The 21204-nt window shown below is 44.3% G+C and overlaps 1 protein-coding gene across 1 annotated transcript; it reads left to right on the forward strand.

Annotated features, from left to right (window-relative positions):
* The first annotated feature begins 8 nt into the window (after positions 1-8).
* On the forward strand, positions 9-13322 carry PPIC (peptidylprolyl isomerase C). The gene is made up of 5 exons (XM_024757182.1): positions 9-190; positions 6533-6646; positions 7108-7201; positions 10234-10418; positions 12074-13322. Exons 1-5 carry the CDS (start codon positions 74-76, stop codon positions 12200-12202), a joined length of 639 nt encoding a protein of 212 aa, XP_024612950.1. The 5' UTR covers positions 9-73; the 3' UTR covers positions 12203-13322.
* The last annotated feature ends 7882 nt before the right edge of the window (positions 13323-21204 follow it).

Genomic DNA, 21204 nt, shown 5'->3' on the forward strand with positions numbered 1-21204 from the left:
GGCCGAGAGTCCCACCAGCGGTACCCGAGCCTGCGGTTGCACCCGAGGCGCTGCCCCCGCTGCCACCCTCACGATGGGCCCGGGTCCCCGGCTGCTGCTACCTCTGGTGCTTTGCGTGGGGCTCAGCGCTCTCGTACCTCCTGCGGGAGCGTCAGGCGTCCGCAAGCGAGGCCCCTCGGTGACGGCCAAGGTGACTGGGCGGCGGGCAGCAGTTTCCCCTCGTGCTGGCCGAGGGGATGGAGAGCTTTGGGGACTGGAACCTCAGGGTCAGGGGCGGCGAGGAGGGGGCTTCCCGGGCGCAGAGGACGGGAGGCGGCCGGGGGGCTAGGTGGCAGGAGGCTGCCCGCGCGCGGGGGCCCGCGCTCTCCCGGGAGACTTTGGGGGCGCTGGGCCCCCGCCGCCGGCTGTCTGAACTTTGCCTGGGAGTTGGGAGAAGCTTCCGGAACCGGCGGGCCCTTTCTTCAGGAAGGAGACCGCCGAGTACTTCCTTCGCCTTGGCAGGGACTGGGGAATAGAAGCAGGAAGAATGCGGGAGGGACGGGGACTGGCGGAGGAGACGCGTTGCGAGCGGAGGGGTTGCAGCTGAGCCGCCCGCCGCGGGTGTCACCTGACCTGGCAGATCCCAGGTCCAGCCCCTGTCGCGGTGGGGTCGGGGCAGGCATTACGTGGCCTTGCTGAAACCAAGGGCTATCCTCCTTTTCCTGTATTTAGGAGCGACCGTCCTCCCCGGGGAGGGAGAGGTGCGCTTTTCAGACTCTGGCGGCTGGTGGGTGGACCCCAGGGCTTGGGGACGGTGCTAGCAAGGCACAGGCGGCTCCATTATAACTGAGGCCAGCCTTTTGCTCTCGATTGGGGGGTGGGGTGGGGGGACATCTGCCATAGACTGGGTCTTTACAGCTTCAGGGCTTTCCCCACCATATTTAGCCAAGGTTAGAGGATAATGTAATGGGAGGGTGCAGGGAGAGATAGAGGGAGGGAGGGAGGGGATGATTTGGGGCCCTTGATGACCACTTCTAGAAAACCCAGTGGCAGGGGTGTCTTGGAATCTGGAAGGAGGGGCAGCTGCAGGTGGTCTTAACAATCGGTCCGGTGTCTGCCAGTAGAAATGATACTGTTGGATGCTTAAATCCTCTACCACACACCCCACCCGAGGAGGGGGGAGGACAAGGGGCGGGGGAGGTTCAGCCCAACATCTGACGTAGCCTAAGAGTGAACAGAAAGGCCGTGCTGCGAAGTATGTGCGGTGATAAACTGAGCTTGCTGGCTTTGAGCACTGATTCTCCTCCCAGCCCCTTGATCTTTGGGGCTTATCTAGCTTCGGGAAACTGCTTATACAAAGCCACATAGCTGAAGGGGGGGAAGTGGGGGGGGGTTTCTTCCAATCTGCAGATACTATTTGGGTCTCATGGGATAAGCCTTAAACATAAAATTCATGAAGTTGAAATGATGAAGGAAATAAACCCGGAAATAGAGTGGGTGACATTTAAAAATACCTGAAGGGTAAGAAAAAAAAAAAAAAAGCCTGGCAAAGACTTTGGAGGCAAAGGGAACTGCATATGCAAGGCCTCCAGACAGAAAAGTATGTTCAGACGATGGAGAAGGGATGGTGTGGCTTCAGCCCAGGGATGAGAGGGGGAGTGGCTTGAGATGAGGTTCTGGGTGAGCAGCAGCAAGATCAGGTAGTGCCTTCCGGGCCACAGTTCGGAGTATGGGTTTTAAGGCAATTATTCTCATAATTTGAGGTTTTATTCTAAGTGCAGTTATAGCTGCTGAATGGTTTTAAGCACGGGATTGACATGATCTCATATATGCTTTTAAACAATTACTGTGGTTATTCAGTGGAGAGTGAACTGGGAGGTCTTCAGGGCTCCAGGTCAGAATCTGGATGGTGGTGGCTTGGATTAGGGGGGGTAATGGTGGAAATGGGGAGCCAGGGAGGGACTAGAAATCGACTTTTGAAGTGTAACTAACAGGACTTGCTGACTGTTTAGATAAGGGTGGGAGAAAGGGAGTAGGACTGTCAGATGAAATACAGGATGCCCAGTGAGATGTGAATTTCAGATATGCAACGAATAATTTGTTACTGTGAGAACGTCACCTATAGTATTTGGGAACAGGCTTACCTGGGAAGCTTTTAGACCTACCAGTGTGCAGAGACTACCCCAGAGCAAGTAATCAGTAATCACAGTCTCTGGGAGTGTGGAGCTGTGGTTGGGAACCTCGAGGAGAGGGGAGGAAGCTGGTGGCTGCAAGAGGGGAAGAGTTGGGGCATCTTAGCCCCAAGTCCAGGGTGCTGTCACTGAGGGAGTTTTCAGGACTCTACTTTTGGAACAGTCACTCAATCTATCTCCTTTTTTCCCACCCCATTTGTCATTACGTTCTAAAAACTGTGTAGGCATGTCCTTCCACAGTTTCAACTCTGTTGAATTACTTTTTCAGTGGACATTTTAAAACAACTAATCTATTGGAAAGTGGAAACATTAAAAAATGATTTCTCTGAGTGTGGAAAAGTAGATTAATTGGCCATCATTCTAGTTTATTGTTTTCCCCAGCAGTCTTTACCTTTTCCTCTGATTTTGTTTAAAAACAGGAATCTGTAAATGAGAGGTGTGAAGTGCTATTCCCCCCAGGGCCCTTTAATGGCACTCACCTTGTCCATGAATCCTGCTGCCAGCTGGACACCTCAGCCTCCTGCCCATCCGTGGAGCCTCAGGTTTGGGCTCCAGCTCACTGGTCTCAAAATCCACCGAATTAGTGTTTGCAGCCCTGTACTTTCCAGCAGATGCCATGGGCTCTGTGCAGGGTCAGACACCAAGACTGTAGAAAATACTGCTGCCACCTTTCCAGCTGCACTCATGTCACAGTTTGCTGGCACTTCCCGCAGCTCTTGGAGTGGCCAAGAGGCTTCAGCTGGGGTAACAACAAGTTACCTAATGTCTGAGGCTCCTCCTCTGTTCCATTTCTATTTCCTCTGTAAGTGGAAAGAGAAATAATACCTACCTGCAGGGTTTTGCATATTAGATGTGATAAAGCATGTAAAATGCTTAGCCCTGATTGAAGTTCCTGATTAAAGAGGTCAACTGTTAGTGTTATTTGTGTTATGTTATTAATCCTCCTGTGGCAGTGCAGCCCTGAGAGGAATCATCATCTGGGTACAGATGACGAACAGGAGCTCAGAGCTGCCCAAGTTCCCATGGCCAGTTAGTGCTGGAGCTGGTTTCAGAACAGTTTCCTGGACCTCACAGCTCGTGTCCTTGGTGTCTTCCCCAGTTACTTTGGAAATGGAAGCAGGATTAACCCTACAGGGTTTGGGCCAGGCTATGTGAGTGCCTCTTGCCTCTTCCCCTGTCTCTCCCCACCTCCAGTGCCTTGTAATTAAAAAAAAAAATAAATTTATTTACTTATTAATTTTTGGCTGTGTTGGGTCTTCGTCGCTGCGCGTGGGCTTTCTCTAGTTGCAGCGAGCAGGGGCTACTCTTCGTTACAGTGTGTGGGCTTCTCATTGCAGTGGCTTCTCTTGTTGTGGAGCACAGACTCTAGGCACGTGGGCTTCCATAGTTGTGGCACATGGGCTCAGTAGTCGTGGCTCGCGGGCTCTAGAGCACAGGCTCAGTGACGCACGGACTTAGTTGCTCTGCGGCATGTGGGATCTTCCCGGACCAGGGCTCGAACCCGTGTCCCCTGTGTTGGCAGGAGGATTCTTAACCACTGCACCACCAGGGAAGTCCCCCCGTAATTTTCAAATGACTTTCAAGGGCAGCCTCAAGGGAAAAAAGGAGTGACTGAGGGGCCAGCTGCTGAAGTGCAACATGGAATTCAAGTGCCACCTTTTCCAGGAAGCCTGCCCTGATCTCCACAGATAATCATCACCTCTAACCGTGACATTTTATCTGTACATATCTTCTCGTGAAACCTGACTTCCCATTATATTATAGCGAGTATCTACGTGCTTTCTCTTCTGTGGGACGCTAAGCTCCAGGAGGGTAGGGACTTTGCAGCCCCACCCCTTGTCTAGCACGGGGCCTGTTCCCAAGGACACGCAGCCAAGTCACAGACGATATCGGGGTGAGAGGGTTTGCCTGGCAGCCACCCTGGGCCCACCTTCACCCTCTGTCTAGGTGTGTGTGCGCCCTGGTCCTCATTTAGTATCAACTGGCATTGAACTATTTAGGATTTTTTGAGTACCTGCGTGAGCTGACACTGCAGAGCACTGGGAATCTAAAAACACCGTTTCTACCCCTTAAGGGTTCCCTGCCTAGACAGAGCCATATTCATCATAAATCGCAGTCCAAGTGAACGCAGCCTCAAATTGAAATTTTGTCTTTCATGCTCCTAGTGTTGCCTAACAAAAGCTGGATCTCTCAGCTGGCATCCTTCCTTTGCCTCTGGAACTGGTGAGAGTCTCCCTTCCCAGCCGGTTGCGGTCAGAAGGGCTGTGTTGCTTCTCTGCACATGGATCACTTTTCCTGACTCAGTGCTTTGGTCCCAGAAAGAACTGCCCATCCTTGTCCCTGGAGGCTGCTCCCCTCCTTCCAGGCCTGCCTCCCATCACACCTTTGCCAGGATGCCTTCCTTCAGCCTTAACATTCCTCCAGAACAGGGGGTGTACAGTGTTCTTGGGGCATTTGTAACCTGGGGCCTTGTGCTATGGTTGTTCGTTTATTTGGCCTGTTTACATAAGCTCCCTTAGGACAGGGACTCCCTCCAGTAGCTTGTACCCTCACGCTGCCTTCTGCATGGATCTTTGACAAGTACTTGTTGGCAATAAGATTTGATTTCATCATTTCCATTAGAGTTAGGGAAACTCTGCTATATTTTCTTGCCATCACGCATGAAGTTGAAGGATGCTGTGGTTTGGAAAAAAATCATATTAATATGTGTGCTAGGCTGCGTGTAAGAAAATAAGATTTTTACTGAAGAGTTATGCTGGGTGACAGACACTTTTGCTTCATCTTCTTATGCTGCCCTCCCATATCTGATTCTCTTTGCTGTTGAAGTGTTCACAGGCTTTATTTCCTCTTCTTTATTTTAAAACTCTGATAGGCTCTTCTAGTGTCTTATAGGGTGCTTCTTTACGATTACATACCCAATTCTTGTCCCGGTGCTGCTTCATTATTGCCTGTCATTGAATTTACTCCTTGGTTCAGAAATCCCTTTGGAGAACCTGCTTCTCTTTGATCCCAGCTCTGCATGCTGGGCTCCCGTAGGTGTTAACGCAGCTTCCTGAATTGTCCTACTCCACTGCACTGCCCATTCTCAAGGGCACCGTCTTCTGTGCGTTCTATGAAGTTTTACCATATAAATAATAATACAGTCTTCGCTGCTTTGGCCATGTAAAATTACAAAATACCACATCATCCTGTGACAGACGTCCTGACGTATTGACAGAAGCTCTGTCTTGAACTAAAGCTTGACAGTCTTTACTTCGTGATTTTTCTAAACTGTACGACATCTTTTCTCTTTGACAACCCTTCTTATATCTTTTAAAGCCATCTCTTGAATGTCTTTTTTACCCATTCAAACAGTACATTGGTTCGTATAATCTAAACTCGCTAACAGAATGCCCTTTGACTCCATGGCCTTTTCAAGCATTCTATCTCAGAACCATCTCAACACAGTGATTTGTGAAGCAAGATGTATGTAATTTCATTTCAGATGAAACAGTTAAAGTCCAAGAGAGCTTTTAAAGTTTATCTGCAAAAAAAAAGTGACTCATTTCTGGATGTGTGCTTGCTCTTTTCTGTTCTAAACTGTTGTGACAGAGTAAGGACACATTGTACATGTGCGACTTCGGGGACATGATGACTGAATTTGGTGTCTGAGTTTACAGGGTAAATGGTTCTGTCAGGACCTGAGTGTAATGTTTGTTGCATTTTGGGTGCAGCTGTGGCCCTGGTGCCTTAGTGTGCCTGGACCTGCGTGGCAGGCCTTCTGGAGGAGCGTTGTGTGTTGTGATAATCTTTCACGGTCCCCTTGACAGCAGATGTCTACTGAGAACTCATTGGGAATTTAGCACTGCTCGAAGTTATGAAAAAATAAATCTGGATGGCTAGACTGTTTCTCTCCTCACCATTTTTTTTCCTCCTGCCAAGACTGGAGAGTATTACCTCTCAGGAGACCAACAGTCTCCACTCTAACCTGTGTCCGCAGAGCTAGGAAACAGGAGGCCAGAGCAGTGCTGGTCTGGGTTGTGGAGGGGAGAGGAATTCTTGAAGACATTACTGGCTGACTCTGACAGTATTGAGTCCAACTTTAAACCCAGTTTCTAGTACAGTGCCTGGCCTAGAGGTGGTGCTCCGTAACTGTTTGGTGAATGAATATTTGTGAGTGAAATGTACCCACAAGATGGTTTCAGAGCTCCTTTAATTTATAACATGCTCCTTCATAAAATAGCTCCTTCGTGCTCCTTTATAAAATACTGGTGGGCAGGGCCCTTGCACATGGATCAGTTCTCAGATTATCATGTTCCCTTACCTTGTATTGTGGCTTTTTCACATTATAACCTTCTGCTCTGCCTTTCAACCACACGCAGGTCTTCTTTGATGTGAGGATTGGAGATAAAGATGTTGGCAGAATTGTGATTGGTCTCTTTGGAAAAGTTGTGCCCAAGACTGTGGAAAATTTTATCGCTCTGGCAACAGGAGAGGTATGTCTCAGTTTTATTCCCTTTAACTGAGCAGAAGTAGATCTTCCTTCTTTTAAGCCAAACGTAAAGATGTATTCTGGGAAAATAAGTATTAAATTAGTAGATGAGATGAACTTGAGACATCTAACAATATTTTACTTTATTTTCCTAGAAAATCGCTATTCTTCAAGCCCTCAGTTTCCTCAGGGTTCTAGAAACTGACAGGAAACAGTCATCAAGTGAAAATGCAGACTTCTCTCTTTTTACTTGTGCAGGTTAATACTTTACCTCTATAGTTTATGTGTTTACTTTTCAGTCAGCTAATGATAAATTTCTATCAGTAAATTATTGCAGGCACCTAATCTAGTTCTGTAGATATTTTGCGTAATTTTCTCATTTTGTCATTTCCAGATAAACACTGGGGTTTATCTTACAGTATGGGTTATATCTACTTGTGTATTCAATTGACATAATCTCTTTAGAAAGGATATGGATATAGAGGAAGCAAATTTCATCGCGTCATCAAAGATTTCATGATTCAAGGAGGAGACTTCACCAGTGGAGATGGCACTGGCGGTAATGTTGTCTCTAACATTTTTCCTTTCCTGCTTACCCAGGTGAAACCTAAGATTAAGATGATGTATTAACCCAGCATATTGAATTCCCAGATTTAAGGAACAAAGTCATAAAGACAACCAGACTAATTTTTCAAGAAGGATTGAGTTGGGGTGGGCGGCCTTATCTAACAAAATCTTGGTAGGTGTGAATAAGTGAAGCCTCCTGATTTGTAACAGTATTGCTTTGGTGTTCATTATCTTTCCATAGTGGAGATATAGTCATTTAGTAGGCTGTCTTGCAGTGCTTAAAATCCTAGACTTCTGGTATGTAGCAATACAGAAGGATGTCTGTCATAGCAAGGAAAGGTAGACTGAAAAACTGTACCCTGGGGTGGCAGCCAGCTGCAGATGTGCACGTTGGTGGAGGGGGTCTGTGGACATCATGCCAGAATGATGAGGCTGGTATTTAGGTGGCAGGATTATAGGTGAATGTACCTCCTTCTTTCAAAATTCTTTCATTTTAATTGTCAGCTTTTTCAATAATAAAAAAATTAAGTAATAGACAACTTGTCAAAATTACAGTATATGTTAATTTTTATCAACAAAGTTAGAATTCTATAAAGTACAAATAATTCAATTTATAGAGTTTAAGTATCTCTGAGCTTATTGTTTCTCATTGAGGATTCCAGCTACCCAGCTCCCTGGACTATTTTTCCTCAGAAATGTAGCGAATTCCTGAACACACACACAGTATATAACCACACAGAATTTAAATTTACTTCAGGTTTAAGATTTTTAATTCAGCAAATACTGGTTTTGGTGGATATTAAATTGCTAACTTTTTCAAGAAACAAGCCATTTTCAAGCACTATTGTTAATTTTATGTTTATTGCAATTTTAAAAATAACAAAATGGCTGCCATTAAATGTTTGGATTTGCCAGACACTTCAGGAGGGTTACTTTTAGCCCCTGCAGAAATGCTGCTGGGTATGGGAATGTAGAATGGAGCACAGGAACATGTTCAGGTTACTTGGTTTCATGAGGTTGGTGAGGATGCTCAGGGTAGCAACCCCAGCTGCTGCAGAGCTGGGTCTCAGTGGAAAAGCCTGCAGCTCCAGTACGGGTCCCCTCAGGACTGGCACCCCACCGCCCTGCCTGGGGCCCAGCAAGAATGGTGATGGAGCTCTACTGTGTCCTCTTTTCTGTGTCCCTCTCTCTCTCTGCTATCCCTGCTCTGTGTGTGTATATGGGCTCACATGAGTTTTGTAGATAGGACCTTTTGGATCATTTAAATTTAGCCTAGACCTCTCTGTAAGCAAAACTTTGCTACCAGCCCACCTCATATGTCACTCACCAACCAGCTATAAATGGCTTGCCTTTGGTATCCGCTTCTGGTCCTTCTAACTGAGCCAGGATTTTTTTTTTTTCTGGGTAAGATGAATTATATTTGATCTAGTCTACAAAAAAAAAAAAGTCAGGTTTCCTTAAATTATTATTATTTTTTTTTTTTTGCGGTACGCGGGCTCATGGGCCCAGCCGCTCTGCGGCATGTGGGATCTTCCCAGACCGGGGCACGAACCCGTGTCCCCTGCATCAGCAGGCAGACTCCCAACCACTGCGCCACCAGGGAAGCCCCTCCTTAAATTATTAAATATTGTATTAATTACTCAGATAAGTATAAAATAAGACAATTACAAAGGAGTGAAGTTGTTAAAATATCTAGTTATTCATTCAAAAGCCATATATTGCAAGATGTAAACCTTAAGAAGGAAAATAATTAGGATTCACAGAATGTCCTTACTAATTCCTCTACTGCAACACTTTGTAGATATTGTGTTTTAAAAGTTAACTACATTAGCTATGAAGACGTTTTGGTTGTATATAAATGAAGAAAAACGCCTATGTGAGACCCAAGTCTTAAGGAAGTAGAATTTTTGCCCGGTCCTTCACAAGTACTGCATAGTAAGAAAGGAGATAACACAGGAGCTAACTGAGCCAGGACTTTAAGGCTGGCCACCAGTGGATAAGGAGCCCTGCAGTGGAGGAGGTGGGTGTGACGATCACTCAGGGTGTTAGAGGATAGAGCAGATACTTTTCATGATCTGTATTGTTGTTTTATAGGAAAAATGTGTTCTGCTCTCCCTGCTGCTGTGCTTGATCTCCAGCCCCCATGCCTGCCTTTGGTTCTTCCGTTCAAGGTTGGCTCCCTGGGTGCTGCCACTTGCTGTGACCCTCTGTATCCTGATGAGCCCTGAAGTCATCAAGCCTAATGACTTCCAGGCTTGCGCTGTTGTTCTCAGTGCTGAGGCTCTTCGTGCTTAGGGAACCAGAGTTAGAGCCAGAAGTTCAAGTTCTACTCTGCTGTTTTCAAGTTTGATAACCTCTGTTTCCCATTCAAAATGGGAATGAGAAAACCTATTCTGTAGGATTGTTGTGAGAATTAACTCGGGGTGTATATTAAGTGCGTATTGTACTCTGGTTGGCTGCAGAGGTAGGAGTGATCCAGGGCAAGTGACCTGAACCTCAGGACAGAGGTGGAGCCACTAGGTTGGCTTATCCACCTTTCCATTGGGCTTCACAATGTCATCCTGTCCTTCAGTTCCTTCTCATTTCAGAGTGAAATCACTGACTTGCTTGTTCAGGGTTTGGGTCTTGGTTTGAGGCCAGAGGGCATCCTCCCATCTTGTGTCATACTTAAGGCTTTTGTTTATTTGTTTTGGTCCCTGATGCCCGGTTTCCTTAAGGAGCTAATTTTTAAAAAAAATTTTTTTGGCCGTGCTGTGCGGCATGCAGGATCCTAGTTCCCCAGCCAGGGATCTAACCCATGCCCCCTGCAGTGGAAGCATGGGATCTTAACTACCGGACCTCCAGGGAAGTCCCCGTTAATTTTATCCTCTGCTTTATTTCTCCTTACATTTGACCATCTTTTCCCCATCCCCACCTCCTACAGGATTCTATTAACCAATCTACTCAAACCTTATATTCCCCTTTGAAGAATTTACTTTCATAGAACATCTGTTGTCTCTCCCCTTTTTGTTTTGTCTCACTCAGGTATAAGCATTTATGGCGAGACATTTCCAGATGAGAACTTCAAACTGAAGCATTATGGCATTGGGTGGGTCAGCATGGCCAATGCTGGGCCTGACACCAATGGCTCTCAGTTCTTTATCACCTTGACCAAGCCCACCTGGTTGGATGGCAAACATGTGGTATTTGGAAAAGTCATTGATGGAATGGTAACTTGATGTATTATTTTTTCTCATTCAAAGATTTATAATGAGAGTACTCTTAGTGATTTAATCTCCAAATGTGCTTGTTAGAGAGCCATAATTATACGCTAACTGGCCTCTTCAAAGGTGAATAAATTATATATGGTGTGGTATTTTTAATTGTTAGGAGCATTGGGGCAGAAACTGGGGACTTGACAGGGAGAAGTTGAGTACTTAATTCATCTCACACTTGAAATAAGTGGAAACTCTTTTTAAAGTAACCAGATAAAATCCCATATGTACATACAATGAAGTATTATTCAGCCTTAAAAAGGAAGGAGATCCTGTCACATGCTACAACATGAATAAACCTTTGGAATGTTAAAGAAAACAAGCCAGTCACAAAAAGGCTGTATGATTCCATTCAAATGAGGTATCTAAAGTAGTCAAATACATGGGAACATAAAGCAGGATGGCGGTTGCCAGGGGCTGGGGGGATGAGGAAACCGGGAGCTAGTTCCAGCGGGTATCTCTATAGATCTTCAGTTTTATAAGATGAAAAAGTTCTGGAGTTTAGTTGCACAATAGTGGGAATATGCTTAAACTAATGAACTGTACACTTAGAAATGGATAAGACGGCAAATTTTATGTTATGTGTTTCTTACCACAATTCAAAATAAAATATTTTTAAAAGCCCTGAGCCCCATGTGGTTTATTTTTAAAACCCCTGAGCCTCCAGAGGTGGGCCCGCGAATAAACGTGTTAAAAAATTGTGGTAAAATGTACACAACATAGAAATTCCCATTTTAACCATTAAATAAGCAGTTTTTAAAGTGCCACAGGTAATTCGGATGTGTAGCTGCTGCTTTAGGCACACGTGTGCACATATGAATCCCCACACACAATCTATTTAGAAATATATGTTATTGATATTATTAGAAGAATGCTGGTCGTTTATCTTAAATTAACCTAAGTCAGACAGAGACTGGATTAGCTGACACCATGTCCAAAGCGCTCAGAGACTTTGTTGCTATTTTTGTCTCAGCGCTGTTTGGGAAACTCATCAGAAGTCCACTTGCCTAGTCCTGGCCCAGTATGTGATATAAATTAGTCCATGAGCTTGTGAAGCCTTCCGGAGTAGAGAAAGGGGCCTTTTACACGACTGTGGGGTTGGGGTTACATTAGTAGCAGACTCAACCTGTAGATTACTGGCTGGGGTCAGCTTTAAAATGGACAAACCCAGAACTAGCTCCACTACTAAATCTGCTTTCTGGCTCATTTTCTTATGCCTAGACCTCTTATAGAGTGGAGCTGAAATTGTCTCAAACTCCATGTTAACTCTTAAGTTGGGTTGTAACAAGTGAATAGAAATACTTTTTATTAGCGCTAGATGTTTGCAAAAATATCTAATTTTTTTTAGAATATAAAATGCTAATAAAAAGAAGAAAGGAAATACACAAATATGCTCTCTGATTAGCAAGCTAGTGGGTACATTTTATTCTGTTATATATAAATTTCCTGACTAAATTTTCCATAGTTATCTTGCATGGTTTTCGTAATAATAGAAAAAGCAAAAACAACTTATTTCCCACTAGGGCTTTCAGACTTCACATTGATTTTACCTCTTGATCACCACAGTTGCTGGTCAGAAGTGATCCATGGGTCTACTTTTCTCTCACCAGACAGTGGTCCACTCCATAGAACTGCAGGCAACTGATGGGCATGACCGTCCACTCACCAACTGCTCCATCATCAACAGTGGCAAGATAGATGTGAAAACGCCCTTTGTGGTAGAGGTCGCTGACTGGTGATACAATTTGCAGAAAACAAAGAAGAACACACTCTGCCAGGGGTGTGTGTGTGTGTGTGTGTGTCTGTGTGTTGATTCTTAAAAGTTACTGTTTTGCTTTGTTTTTTAACTTTATTCTGTTTTCTACCCCGGATCTCAGGAAGGTTATAGAAAGCAACCACTCAAAGTTTAGTTAGCATGAATTTTGGTAAATCACTTGTCTAGGGACTTTGCACTTAAAAGACATATCCCTTTCCTCCAATGGTGCTGTTTTTAAACTAGAAAACTTTGTATTGGCTATTTTCTTTTGAAGAACACAATCATTTCTTTCCTGGATTAATTGTGACCCCCAAATTCAGTGATGCTGAAGATTTGTCTGAAAAAAGATGGGAACAAGAAGTTTATTACTTTGTATTCAAACAGAAATTCTTTTCAGGTAAAGGGAGATTTGATTAGTATTATCTGATATATGTCGCAGGGACTTTTACCTGATGAAAGGTGCTTTGGTATTCTCTATATTAAATACTTCTTACGTAGATCAGTTATTTTTGCAAGACTTTCTTTTAACCTGAAGTGCTTTAAAACAAAAAGTAATGTACAAAATATATGCATTTTAATGTTAATAATGAAAGATTAGCGAAGGTTCTATAAGTCAAAATATTAGCACAGCTGGATAATTTGGGATGGGAATGCACAGAAATGATGCCCATCCCTATCCCAAATACTTGAGCTGATTATTCACTAATTTTTACTCGGTGTAACATGTTTAGAAATTTCCCTTGAGTCCAGTTGCAACAAAAAGGAGTCTTTCTTCACTTACATAGTGGGGATGAAGATTCGGGCTGTACTTAAACTAGATGGGAAAGTAAAATCTTATTGGTGGGGCCTTGTTGTAACATACCTGGCTGTACCAGAATGTGCCTGATCTCTGTTCAAATGGGAGTGGTAGTTGTTAAACGGCCCCATTGCTTCTCCCCAAAATTACATCCCTTGAGCTGTATTCTAAGAAAACCGCTTCAGTGAGAGATGAGGTGAAATGAACATTCTTACTGCTGATAGGGGTGTTAATTGCTACAATCCTCCTGAAGATCATTTTGTTATTTTTTTTCCAAAAAACTTCATTAAAGGCCTTTGATATGCCAGGTACCAGTTTTTGAGTTTGGGGAATACAGCAGTGGACAGCGAGAAAAAGGCATCATGGAACTTACATTCTAGTGATGAAGACAGAATAAATGAGGTAACAAATAAAAGGGTGTTGACACTGTAAAGAAAACACACCAGGTTTGCTGGAAAGGCCCAGGTGCGGGTGAGGGAGAGGGGCGCTGTTTGGGTGGTCTCATGGGGGGACATTTGAGCTGAGCTCTGAGAAGAGAGAAGAGGCGGCTGTCAGGCCAGATCTGTGATCCAGGCCTTCCAGGCAGAGAAGGGAGAGATAACACGAGGGTCCTGAGGTGGAATGTGTGGATTCCAGGGCAGAAGAGAAAGCCAGTGTGCTGCAGCCTGAGAGGTCAGAGAGTAAGGCTGATAATGGAGCATTTGGGGCCTGGGGTGCCAGGGCAGAGCTCTTCTTTTATTCCCAGTACAGTGGGGAGCTATCGGGTTTAAGTTGTGGGGGGCGGGGCATGATATGATCTGCATTTAAGACTATTTTGTCTACTACGAGGAGGAGTTTTATAGGGGGTTGAAGTACATACCAGGAAACTCAAAACATTCGTATCCTTTGGAATCCCACTCCTGGGACTTTGCTGTAGACGATGATCTGAACTTGAAAGCATGACAATGCTGTGGACGGTCTGGCAACCAGTCCCCCTTGGTCCGGAGATGGCCACCTGTTTTCTTTGAGGAATCACACCATCCTTTCAGACACCTCTTATCCTTAGGGTGGGCTGACCCTACAGATGGGTACATGCCTGGCCTGGCAAACTCATTCATTAACTCACTTGATAAATACTAGATGATGGAGAGAGCTGCAAACGGAACTGCCAGCCCTCGTGGTTCCCATGGAAGGAGACAAATAATTCGTACATACACCACGCGAATATATAACAGAACATCAGGTAGTCATACGTCCACAAAGAGAAACAGGGAGAGAGACTAGAGAGTGAAGAGGGGATCAGGGCAGTCCCTGAGTAGGGCCGGAAGTGAGAGGGCAGCAAACCATGGGGACATTGGGGGAAGTGTGAGCAAGGCAGAGGGGACAAGAGTAGTGGCCCCGGATGAAGGGCAGACTGGTGGGTTCAAGAAACAACAAAGGGGGCTTCCCTAGTGGCGCAGTGGTTGAGAGTCTGCCTGCCGATGCAGGGGACGTGGGTTCGTGCCCCGGTCCGGGAAGATCCCACATGCCACGGAGCGGCTGGGCCCGTGAGCCATGGCCGCTGAGCCTGCGTGTCCGGAGCCTGTGCTCCGCAATGGGAGATACCACGGCAGTAAGAGGCTCGCGTACCGCAAAAAAATTAAAAAAATAAAAAAAATAAGAAACAGCAAAGGGTCCAGGTGTGTGGAGTGAGGGCAGTGAAGGAGTCAGATGGGAGAGGTGGGAAAGGGAGCAGGGGGTCCTATAGGCCAGTTGGAACATTCCCTTGTCCTGGCCCCGGTGACAGGCTCAGAGTTACATGTTTGACCCCAGTCATATTAGTGAGCTTCAACTGTGGAAGTTCTGCTGGAAATGCTAGGACAGAGCTGCTGTTTCTTATGGGAAGAGGTAAAGGAGCAGGCGTGAGAATGAAATCAGCACAAAGGGAAGCTGGTCCAGGAGATGGAAGATGGATTCCTGAAGACACTGCTGAGCCCCTAAGTCTAGCCATGCCTGAAGCCAATCTCTACCCCTAGCTTTTTAATTACCGAAGCTAATACAGTTCCTCTTTTTTTTAAGCCAGGGTGAATTGATTTCTTGTGACTTACAGCCTAAAGTCTTTGTCTAATACAGCAATATTGGAAAAGTTGTACGTATAAAGATGTGCACTGCAGAATTGTTTATGATTGCAAAATACTGGAAGCAACTTGAATGTCCCAAAATGGTTATAAAGGAGTAGTATGCATTCATTAAGACTGATGCTACAAAACTTAGAGTACCGTGTTATAAAGAAAAAAGTAGAAATTCTGTATGCAACACGATCTCAATTATGTAAATACATTCTCATAAAGCAAAATCAACAAAATGTAGATTGACATAAAAACAAATGCAAGTGGTGGGATTTTTAAAACTCATGTTTATATTTTCTTTACTTTTTGTCTTCGAATTTTTCTCTAGAGTGTATTTCTTTATAATACAATACTTGGGAAAAAACTTATTGAAATTTTTTTTTAAAGGTAACACAGGAGGAAATTGGAAACAAATGTCCTCATACATATAAAGTGCCTTAAGTCTCAAATGTCAGAAAGCACGTAAGCCACTGCTACGCCCCCATGCATAAGGACTTGTAGTTTCTACCATATTTGCCATCTAGCTTTTTCATGAGTATGAACATAATGAGATCTCTCTTGTGATAAAGCAAAAATTGGTTCATTTTGGAAGTGCTGAAATTCTGAGACCGCTAGTGCACAGGTAGCAAACCGTCAGGGTGTCTGTTATCCCAGATGATCTATGAGCTAACGTCACCCCCCTGCTAAAAGCAGTTTATCCTGAGGGCCGGGCTGTATACTAAAAACATCAGCAAACTGATAACTACATATAAACTATTGCTTTATAAAGAGGTCTATGTTTTCTGCAAAGGCTTTTGAAATAAACAGCTCACTATTTAGCCAATCATGCTGCTAAAAGGACACAAACGTAGCCAAGGGTGTGTGTGGAATCACAGGAAAATTACACTGGCTGCTACCACCGCCATGCCCACATTATTATAATTCAGTCTTGAATCACTTTAATAAACAATTTAAACATTTTGGTATCCTTAGCCACAAGTTGTTTAATTCCAAGTGCTATTTAGCAATTTTCTGGAATATCAGATAAGAATTTAGTAAAATTTATTCTTGGGTCAGATTAATTAGAATGACACTTGCAAAATTATTGACTACTCCATTTCCGATGAGTTTTTAGAACTCATTAACCTCATTTTTTAGTTCAGCTGTTTTGAATTACATAAAGACAAAAATATGGCAAGGATTTTATAGCAGGAAAAGGATTTGTTTTTGTTTTTCAAAATTCCTATAATTCAGGCAGCTGAAGAAATCTTTGATCTCAAAGGCTTAGAAATTCAAAGCCCCTCAAGGCACTTTTTTTTTTTTTTAAGTAAGAAAAAGTAAAAACAGTATTTGTAATGGAAAATTTTGGTGCTGTTAAGTACATAATGGCTTTTACTTGTGGGCAGTTCATCTCATGGACTTGATTTTGGCCAAGTCTAAGTGTTAGGTGTGATACAACATCACCTGCTTGGAGATTTGCTAGTGTTACTGATATTCTAGAGTGATGGAAAAACAACTGGCACTGATGCAGAATTAGAGTGACTAGTCACAGAAGTCCCATCTGGGGGGAAAAAGAAGTCCATCTGACACACAGTAAGAGTCAAAACAAAATACATTACCAAATCCATAAATGGAATTGTAAGCCCATCACTAGTTTCATCACAATGCTTGGGAGTCACAAATTTGGAGGATTTGGAAGGGACTCAACATGCCAATATCCCTTCTATTGCCTACTTCTAAAGTTTTATTAGGAGTCATGTAAGTTTCCACATCCATTACTTTTTCAGAGGGTGTGAAGGACTTTCTTCCTGAAGCACACTGGGCCTTTACAGTGCTATTAAAACTACGGTCACCGTCTGTCCTAGGTGGTAAATATTATGTCCTGTCATTTGGATAGATATCTCAGTTTGAGAACCTGAACATTTTTCTTCCAACCTGGACACAAAACATAGGTCTCCTGCCTGTGCCTCTTCTGGACACCAAGACCTACACTGGGACAGACTGTCTTGAGGAGAGGATTAAGAACTGGTCAGCCTGGAGCAGAGAAAATCAAGACTTGATTTATCCCTGCTGTCCTGGAAGTACACCTCCCTTATAAAGACCTAAGGACTTTTTTTTTTTTTTTTTTTTTTTTTTTTAGAAGTACACCTCCCTTATAAAGACCTAAGGACTTTTTTTTTTTTTTTTTGCGGTACGCGGGCCTCTCACTGTTGTGGCCTCTCCCGTTGCGGAGCACAGGCTCTGGACGCACGGGCTCAGCGGCCACGGCTCACGGGCCCAGCCGCTCCGCAGCATGTGGGATCTTCCGGACCGGGGCACGAATCCGTGTCCCCTGCATCGGCAGGCTGACTCTCAACCACTGCGCCACCAGGGAAACCGCCTACGGACTTCTGAATTGCCTTCAAGCCTGTACAAGCTGCTCTCTCTGCCTACTGAGCCCCCGCCACCCTATCTGCTCCCTGCCATTCTTCAGGACTCAGTACCTGGGATCCCTCCCTCGACGAGCCTTCACTGGAAACTTCCTCACACCGGTGTTCTAACTGCTTGCTTCCTGGGTGTCTCCTGTCTCCTCCTTGGACTGGAAGTTGCTCTCGGCCAAGGATTAGATCATACTCATCTCCCCCTGAGACAGTGTTTCACACAAATCTGATGCTCAGTAAGTATGTTCAGAATCGGTAACCAAAAATAACCCACCTACAATTACACTATGAGGTATTTAAACTCTCTCAGGACTAGAAATATTGTTAAACATTGGCATTTGTCTTTTGACTGTTTCTACTCTTTTTCAAAGACTGTTCCCTTTTTCAAAAAAAATAAACTTTTCCTCTTTATTTTCTGAGTTGAGGTTAGAAGGGCATGATAGAAGTAGACTGGCAAAAATGATGTGGGTGTCAAACAGTAGAAGAAAAGCCCCAAGTGGCGGTGAGCCTTCAGTGGCAGTGTCCGTGGTGAGTGGCAGCTGGCTTGGGTGACACACCTTGGTCATGAGCGTGCCAAGCTGCTGGCAGTCGGTGAGGCCCAGCCCTGAGCTGAGCAGTGTGGACTTGACCCGAGAAGTGATGAGAAACCACTCTCTCTCGAGTCTTAAGTACTGCGGAAGTCATGGTATCCAATTTGGAAACCTTTACACTTGAATCCTCATTTGTTGGGCGATTTATGTGGCTCAGTGAGAAAACTGCACAGTCACGTGGCTCCACCACGTGTAAACCCAGTTAGGTAATAACATGATGCCCTTTGTGGTCAGAGTCACAGCTTTGCTCTCTGTGCTTGGCTTTGTTCCCGGCTACGGAGCGTATTCCTGACCCTCGTGAGCAAGGCACGAAGTTAGAAATAGTTCAGCAGCATAAATCTATCACCACAATGAGAAAAATCTAGCTCAGCTTCCTTCTGCTGGTCAGTGAGTGTTGCACCGAGTCTGCTTCTATGCAGCTGCAGACACTGGGAGCTGTTTGGAGGATTTTTTTTTAATTCATGTTTTTAAAAATTTCATGCCTGGTAACGAAATATAAATTTCATGCCTGGTAAAGAAATATAAATGGGTATAAACAAATAAAATAAATCATTATTTGTCAATTATACCTCAATAAAGCTAAATAAAATAAAATAAAATAATAATAGATCAAATCCCTCCTGTGTAAAACCAGTGAATTGTTTCCCATTGCACATAGGCTATAAGCCTTGAATGCCATGTCCCAAGGAGGGCCCTGTGGGATCCAGCCCCAGCCCTCCACTATCCTCTACACTCACCCGTTTCCTTGGGGACCCTGACTGAAGCTGTCTCCTGGGTTGGGCTCTGGAACCTTCTGATGTCTCTGTGACACCCTCTCCCTTCCCCCATTCTTGCCAGTTAATTCCTCCAACATCCTTTGTCTCTACTTCAATGTCACTACCTCAGAGAAGGTTCTTGACCTGCACAAACCTAAGTTACGTATCTTCCCTGCACATAAGTAAACCTCCTTATTTTTCCTTAATAGCATGTAACACACTTTATAATGACATTTGGGGGCATGTTTACCCATCTAATATCACATTATTCTGTAAGTTCCATGAAGTCAAGGATTCTAGTTTACTCAGATTCACATTTAAAGATATCAATGATTTAGAATGACACCATGATGCCTTCTGTGATGAAAAAAAAGTACCATGATACCAGATATAAAAGCTTATGCAAAAGAAGATAATTTCTATGGGTAAGATACCTCTTCTCTTTTATTTCATTTAAAATACCTTATTGGTTTTGTTGAGTCTCTGATGGGCTGGTGTCTTAAAGGTATTATCAGCCTTCTGCAGTAACCATCTGGCATTGTTTGATTTTGTGCCCGCTTCTCCTAGAAGTAGTGAGGTTTTTTTTTAATTAAAAAAGTTAAAATATTTTTAAAATGTGCAACATGAAGGGTTGCGGTTCTCAAACTTGACTGTGCATCAGAATCACCTGGAAGGCTTGTTAGATTTCTGGGTCCCATTCTCCGAGTGTCTGGGGCACAGCCTGAGAATGTGAACTTCTAACAAGTTCTTGGGTGACGCTGAACCATCACCTTGGTCCAAGGTTCAAACTTTGAAAACCACTGCCCTGAGATGTCACAAAACCATGTGTTTTAAACCACTGAATTAGCTTAGTCACTCATTTGCAAAGGATAGACGTTTAAGAAATCATTCAAACCATCACCATTCTATGTATCAAACTGGTGAGCAAACCTTAGAAAACCACTGTTTTACACAATCAGGAGGTAACGAATCATTACGCAAATCTGGGAAGATGTTAGTAAACCCTGATTGCAAGAGCGTTCACTCCGCAAACGTTTCTGAAGGCCCTGCTGTGAAGTGTGTAGCCAGCTCTGAGCTGGCTGATGGGAACACAGGCTGCAGGCCACCCACTCCTTCAGCAGCGATTCTGGGATCTACTCCCGCACCTCCCTCCCCACCCCCACTGAGAAACAGGGTAAACAAGTCGTTAGCGGCCCCTGCCCTCAGGGAGCTCATGCTCTTTGGAGGGGGAGAAAGACCTTAAACAAATCAACAGAATACTACAAACGGTGGTAACTGCTATGACAGAATACGAGTGTGCTATGACAGAATAATGGGGCAGGGTGAGAGTTGGGGTGCCACATAAGATTGGGTGACGTGGAGGGGCTCTTGGACGAGGGGACATCTAAGTTGATGTGAGAGTGGGCCAGTCTTCTGATGAGAGGTGAGAAGAGTATTTCAGGCAGAGACCAGCAAGTTCAAAGGGCTTAAGTGAGAACCAAGGTTGGCAAGTCCTGGGAAGAGAAAGACCAATGTCGCCAGTGAGATAAATACCAGGAAGAGGAGGGCGAGGAACTTGGGAGAGGGTGGCAGGAGTTTAGATTTTAAGTGGGGATGGAAGCTACTGGATAATTTTGAGCAACAGTGACATGATGTGACGGACATGTTAAAAAGATGGCTCTGGCTCTCATGTGGAGGATGGACTAGAGTAAAAGTGGAAGCAGAGAGACCTGGGAGGAGGCTGCAGCTGAGAGCACAGAGCCTGGTTTAATCAAGGGAGATGGGACAGCACTCTGATTTATAATGTAGTGTAGAAAGATGAGCAATTGTCCCAATACTAGTTCTTTCCGACCTGAGTATTCATGTGTTGTTCAAAAATGCACATAAATACAAACAGTTCTAACGTGAGGCTGACAGGGGCGGGGGTGGGGTGGATTAGCTTAGCCTGAACTGTGTGGATCAACAGTGCAAACCCTGATCCCCTTTATTAACTGGTGGCCTTAGTCAAGCTATCTTGCCTTTCTACTTTCATTTTTTTCACTGTAGAGTGGAAAAAATAAGAATACATACCTCAGAAAGATGATTGAGGCTTCAATGGGATAATCTGTGGATAGAACTTAGCCCAAATTAGTGCTTTATCATGTTAGCTACTTATTAGTCACTCCGATCTTTGCTTTCTTCTTCTATAAAGGTTTGTAAAAGCTTTGTCCAGTTATAATGGCCTTAGTCTCACAACATGTGGCGCCCAGAGGAGCTCACTACGTAACAGCATCTAAGTGAAGAGAATATCAGGGCTGGAGACACTGTTGATGGCACCATGGCTGATGTTAGAGTAGAAGAAGGCAGAAAGTGTTTCACATTGTATGGGTCAGATTTACA

The sequence above is a fragment of the Neophocaena asiaeorientalis genome, unplaced genomic scaffold, assembly GCF_003031525.2.
Source record: "Neophocaena asiaeorientalis asiaeorientalis breed wild unplaced genomic scaffold, Neophocaena_asiaeorientalis_V1.1 scaffold149, whole genome shotgun sequence".
In the NCBI taxonomy this organism is placed as follows: Eukaryota; Metazoa; Chordata; class Mammalia; order Artiodactyla; family Phocoenidae; genus Neophocaena; species Neophocaena asiaeorientalis.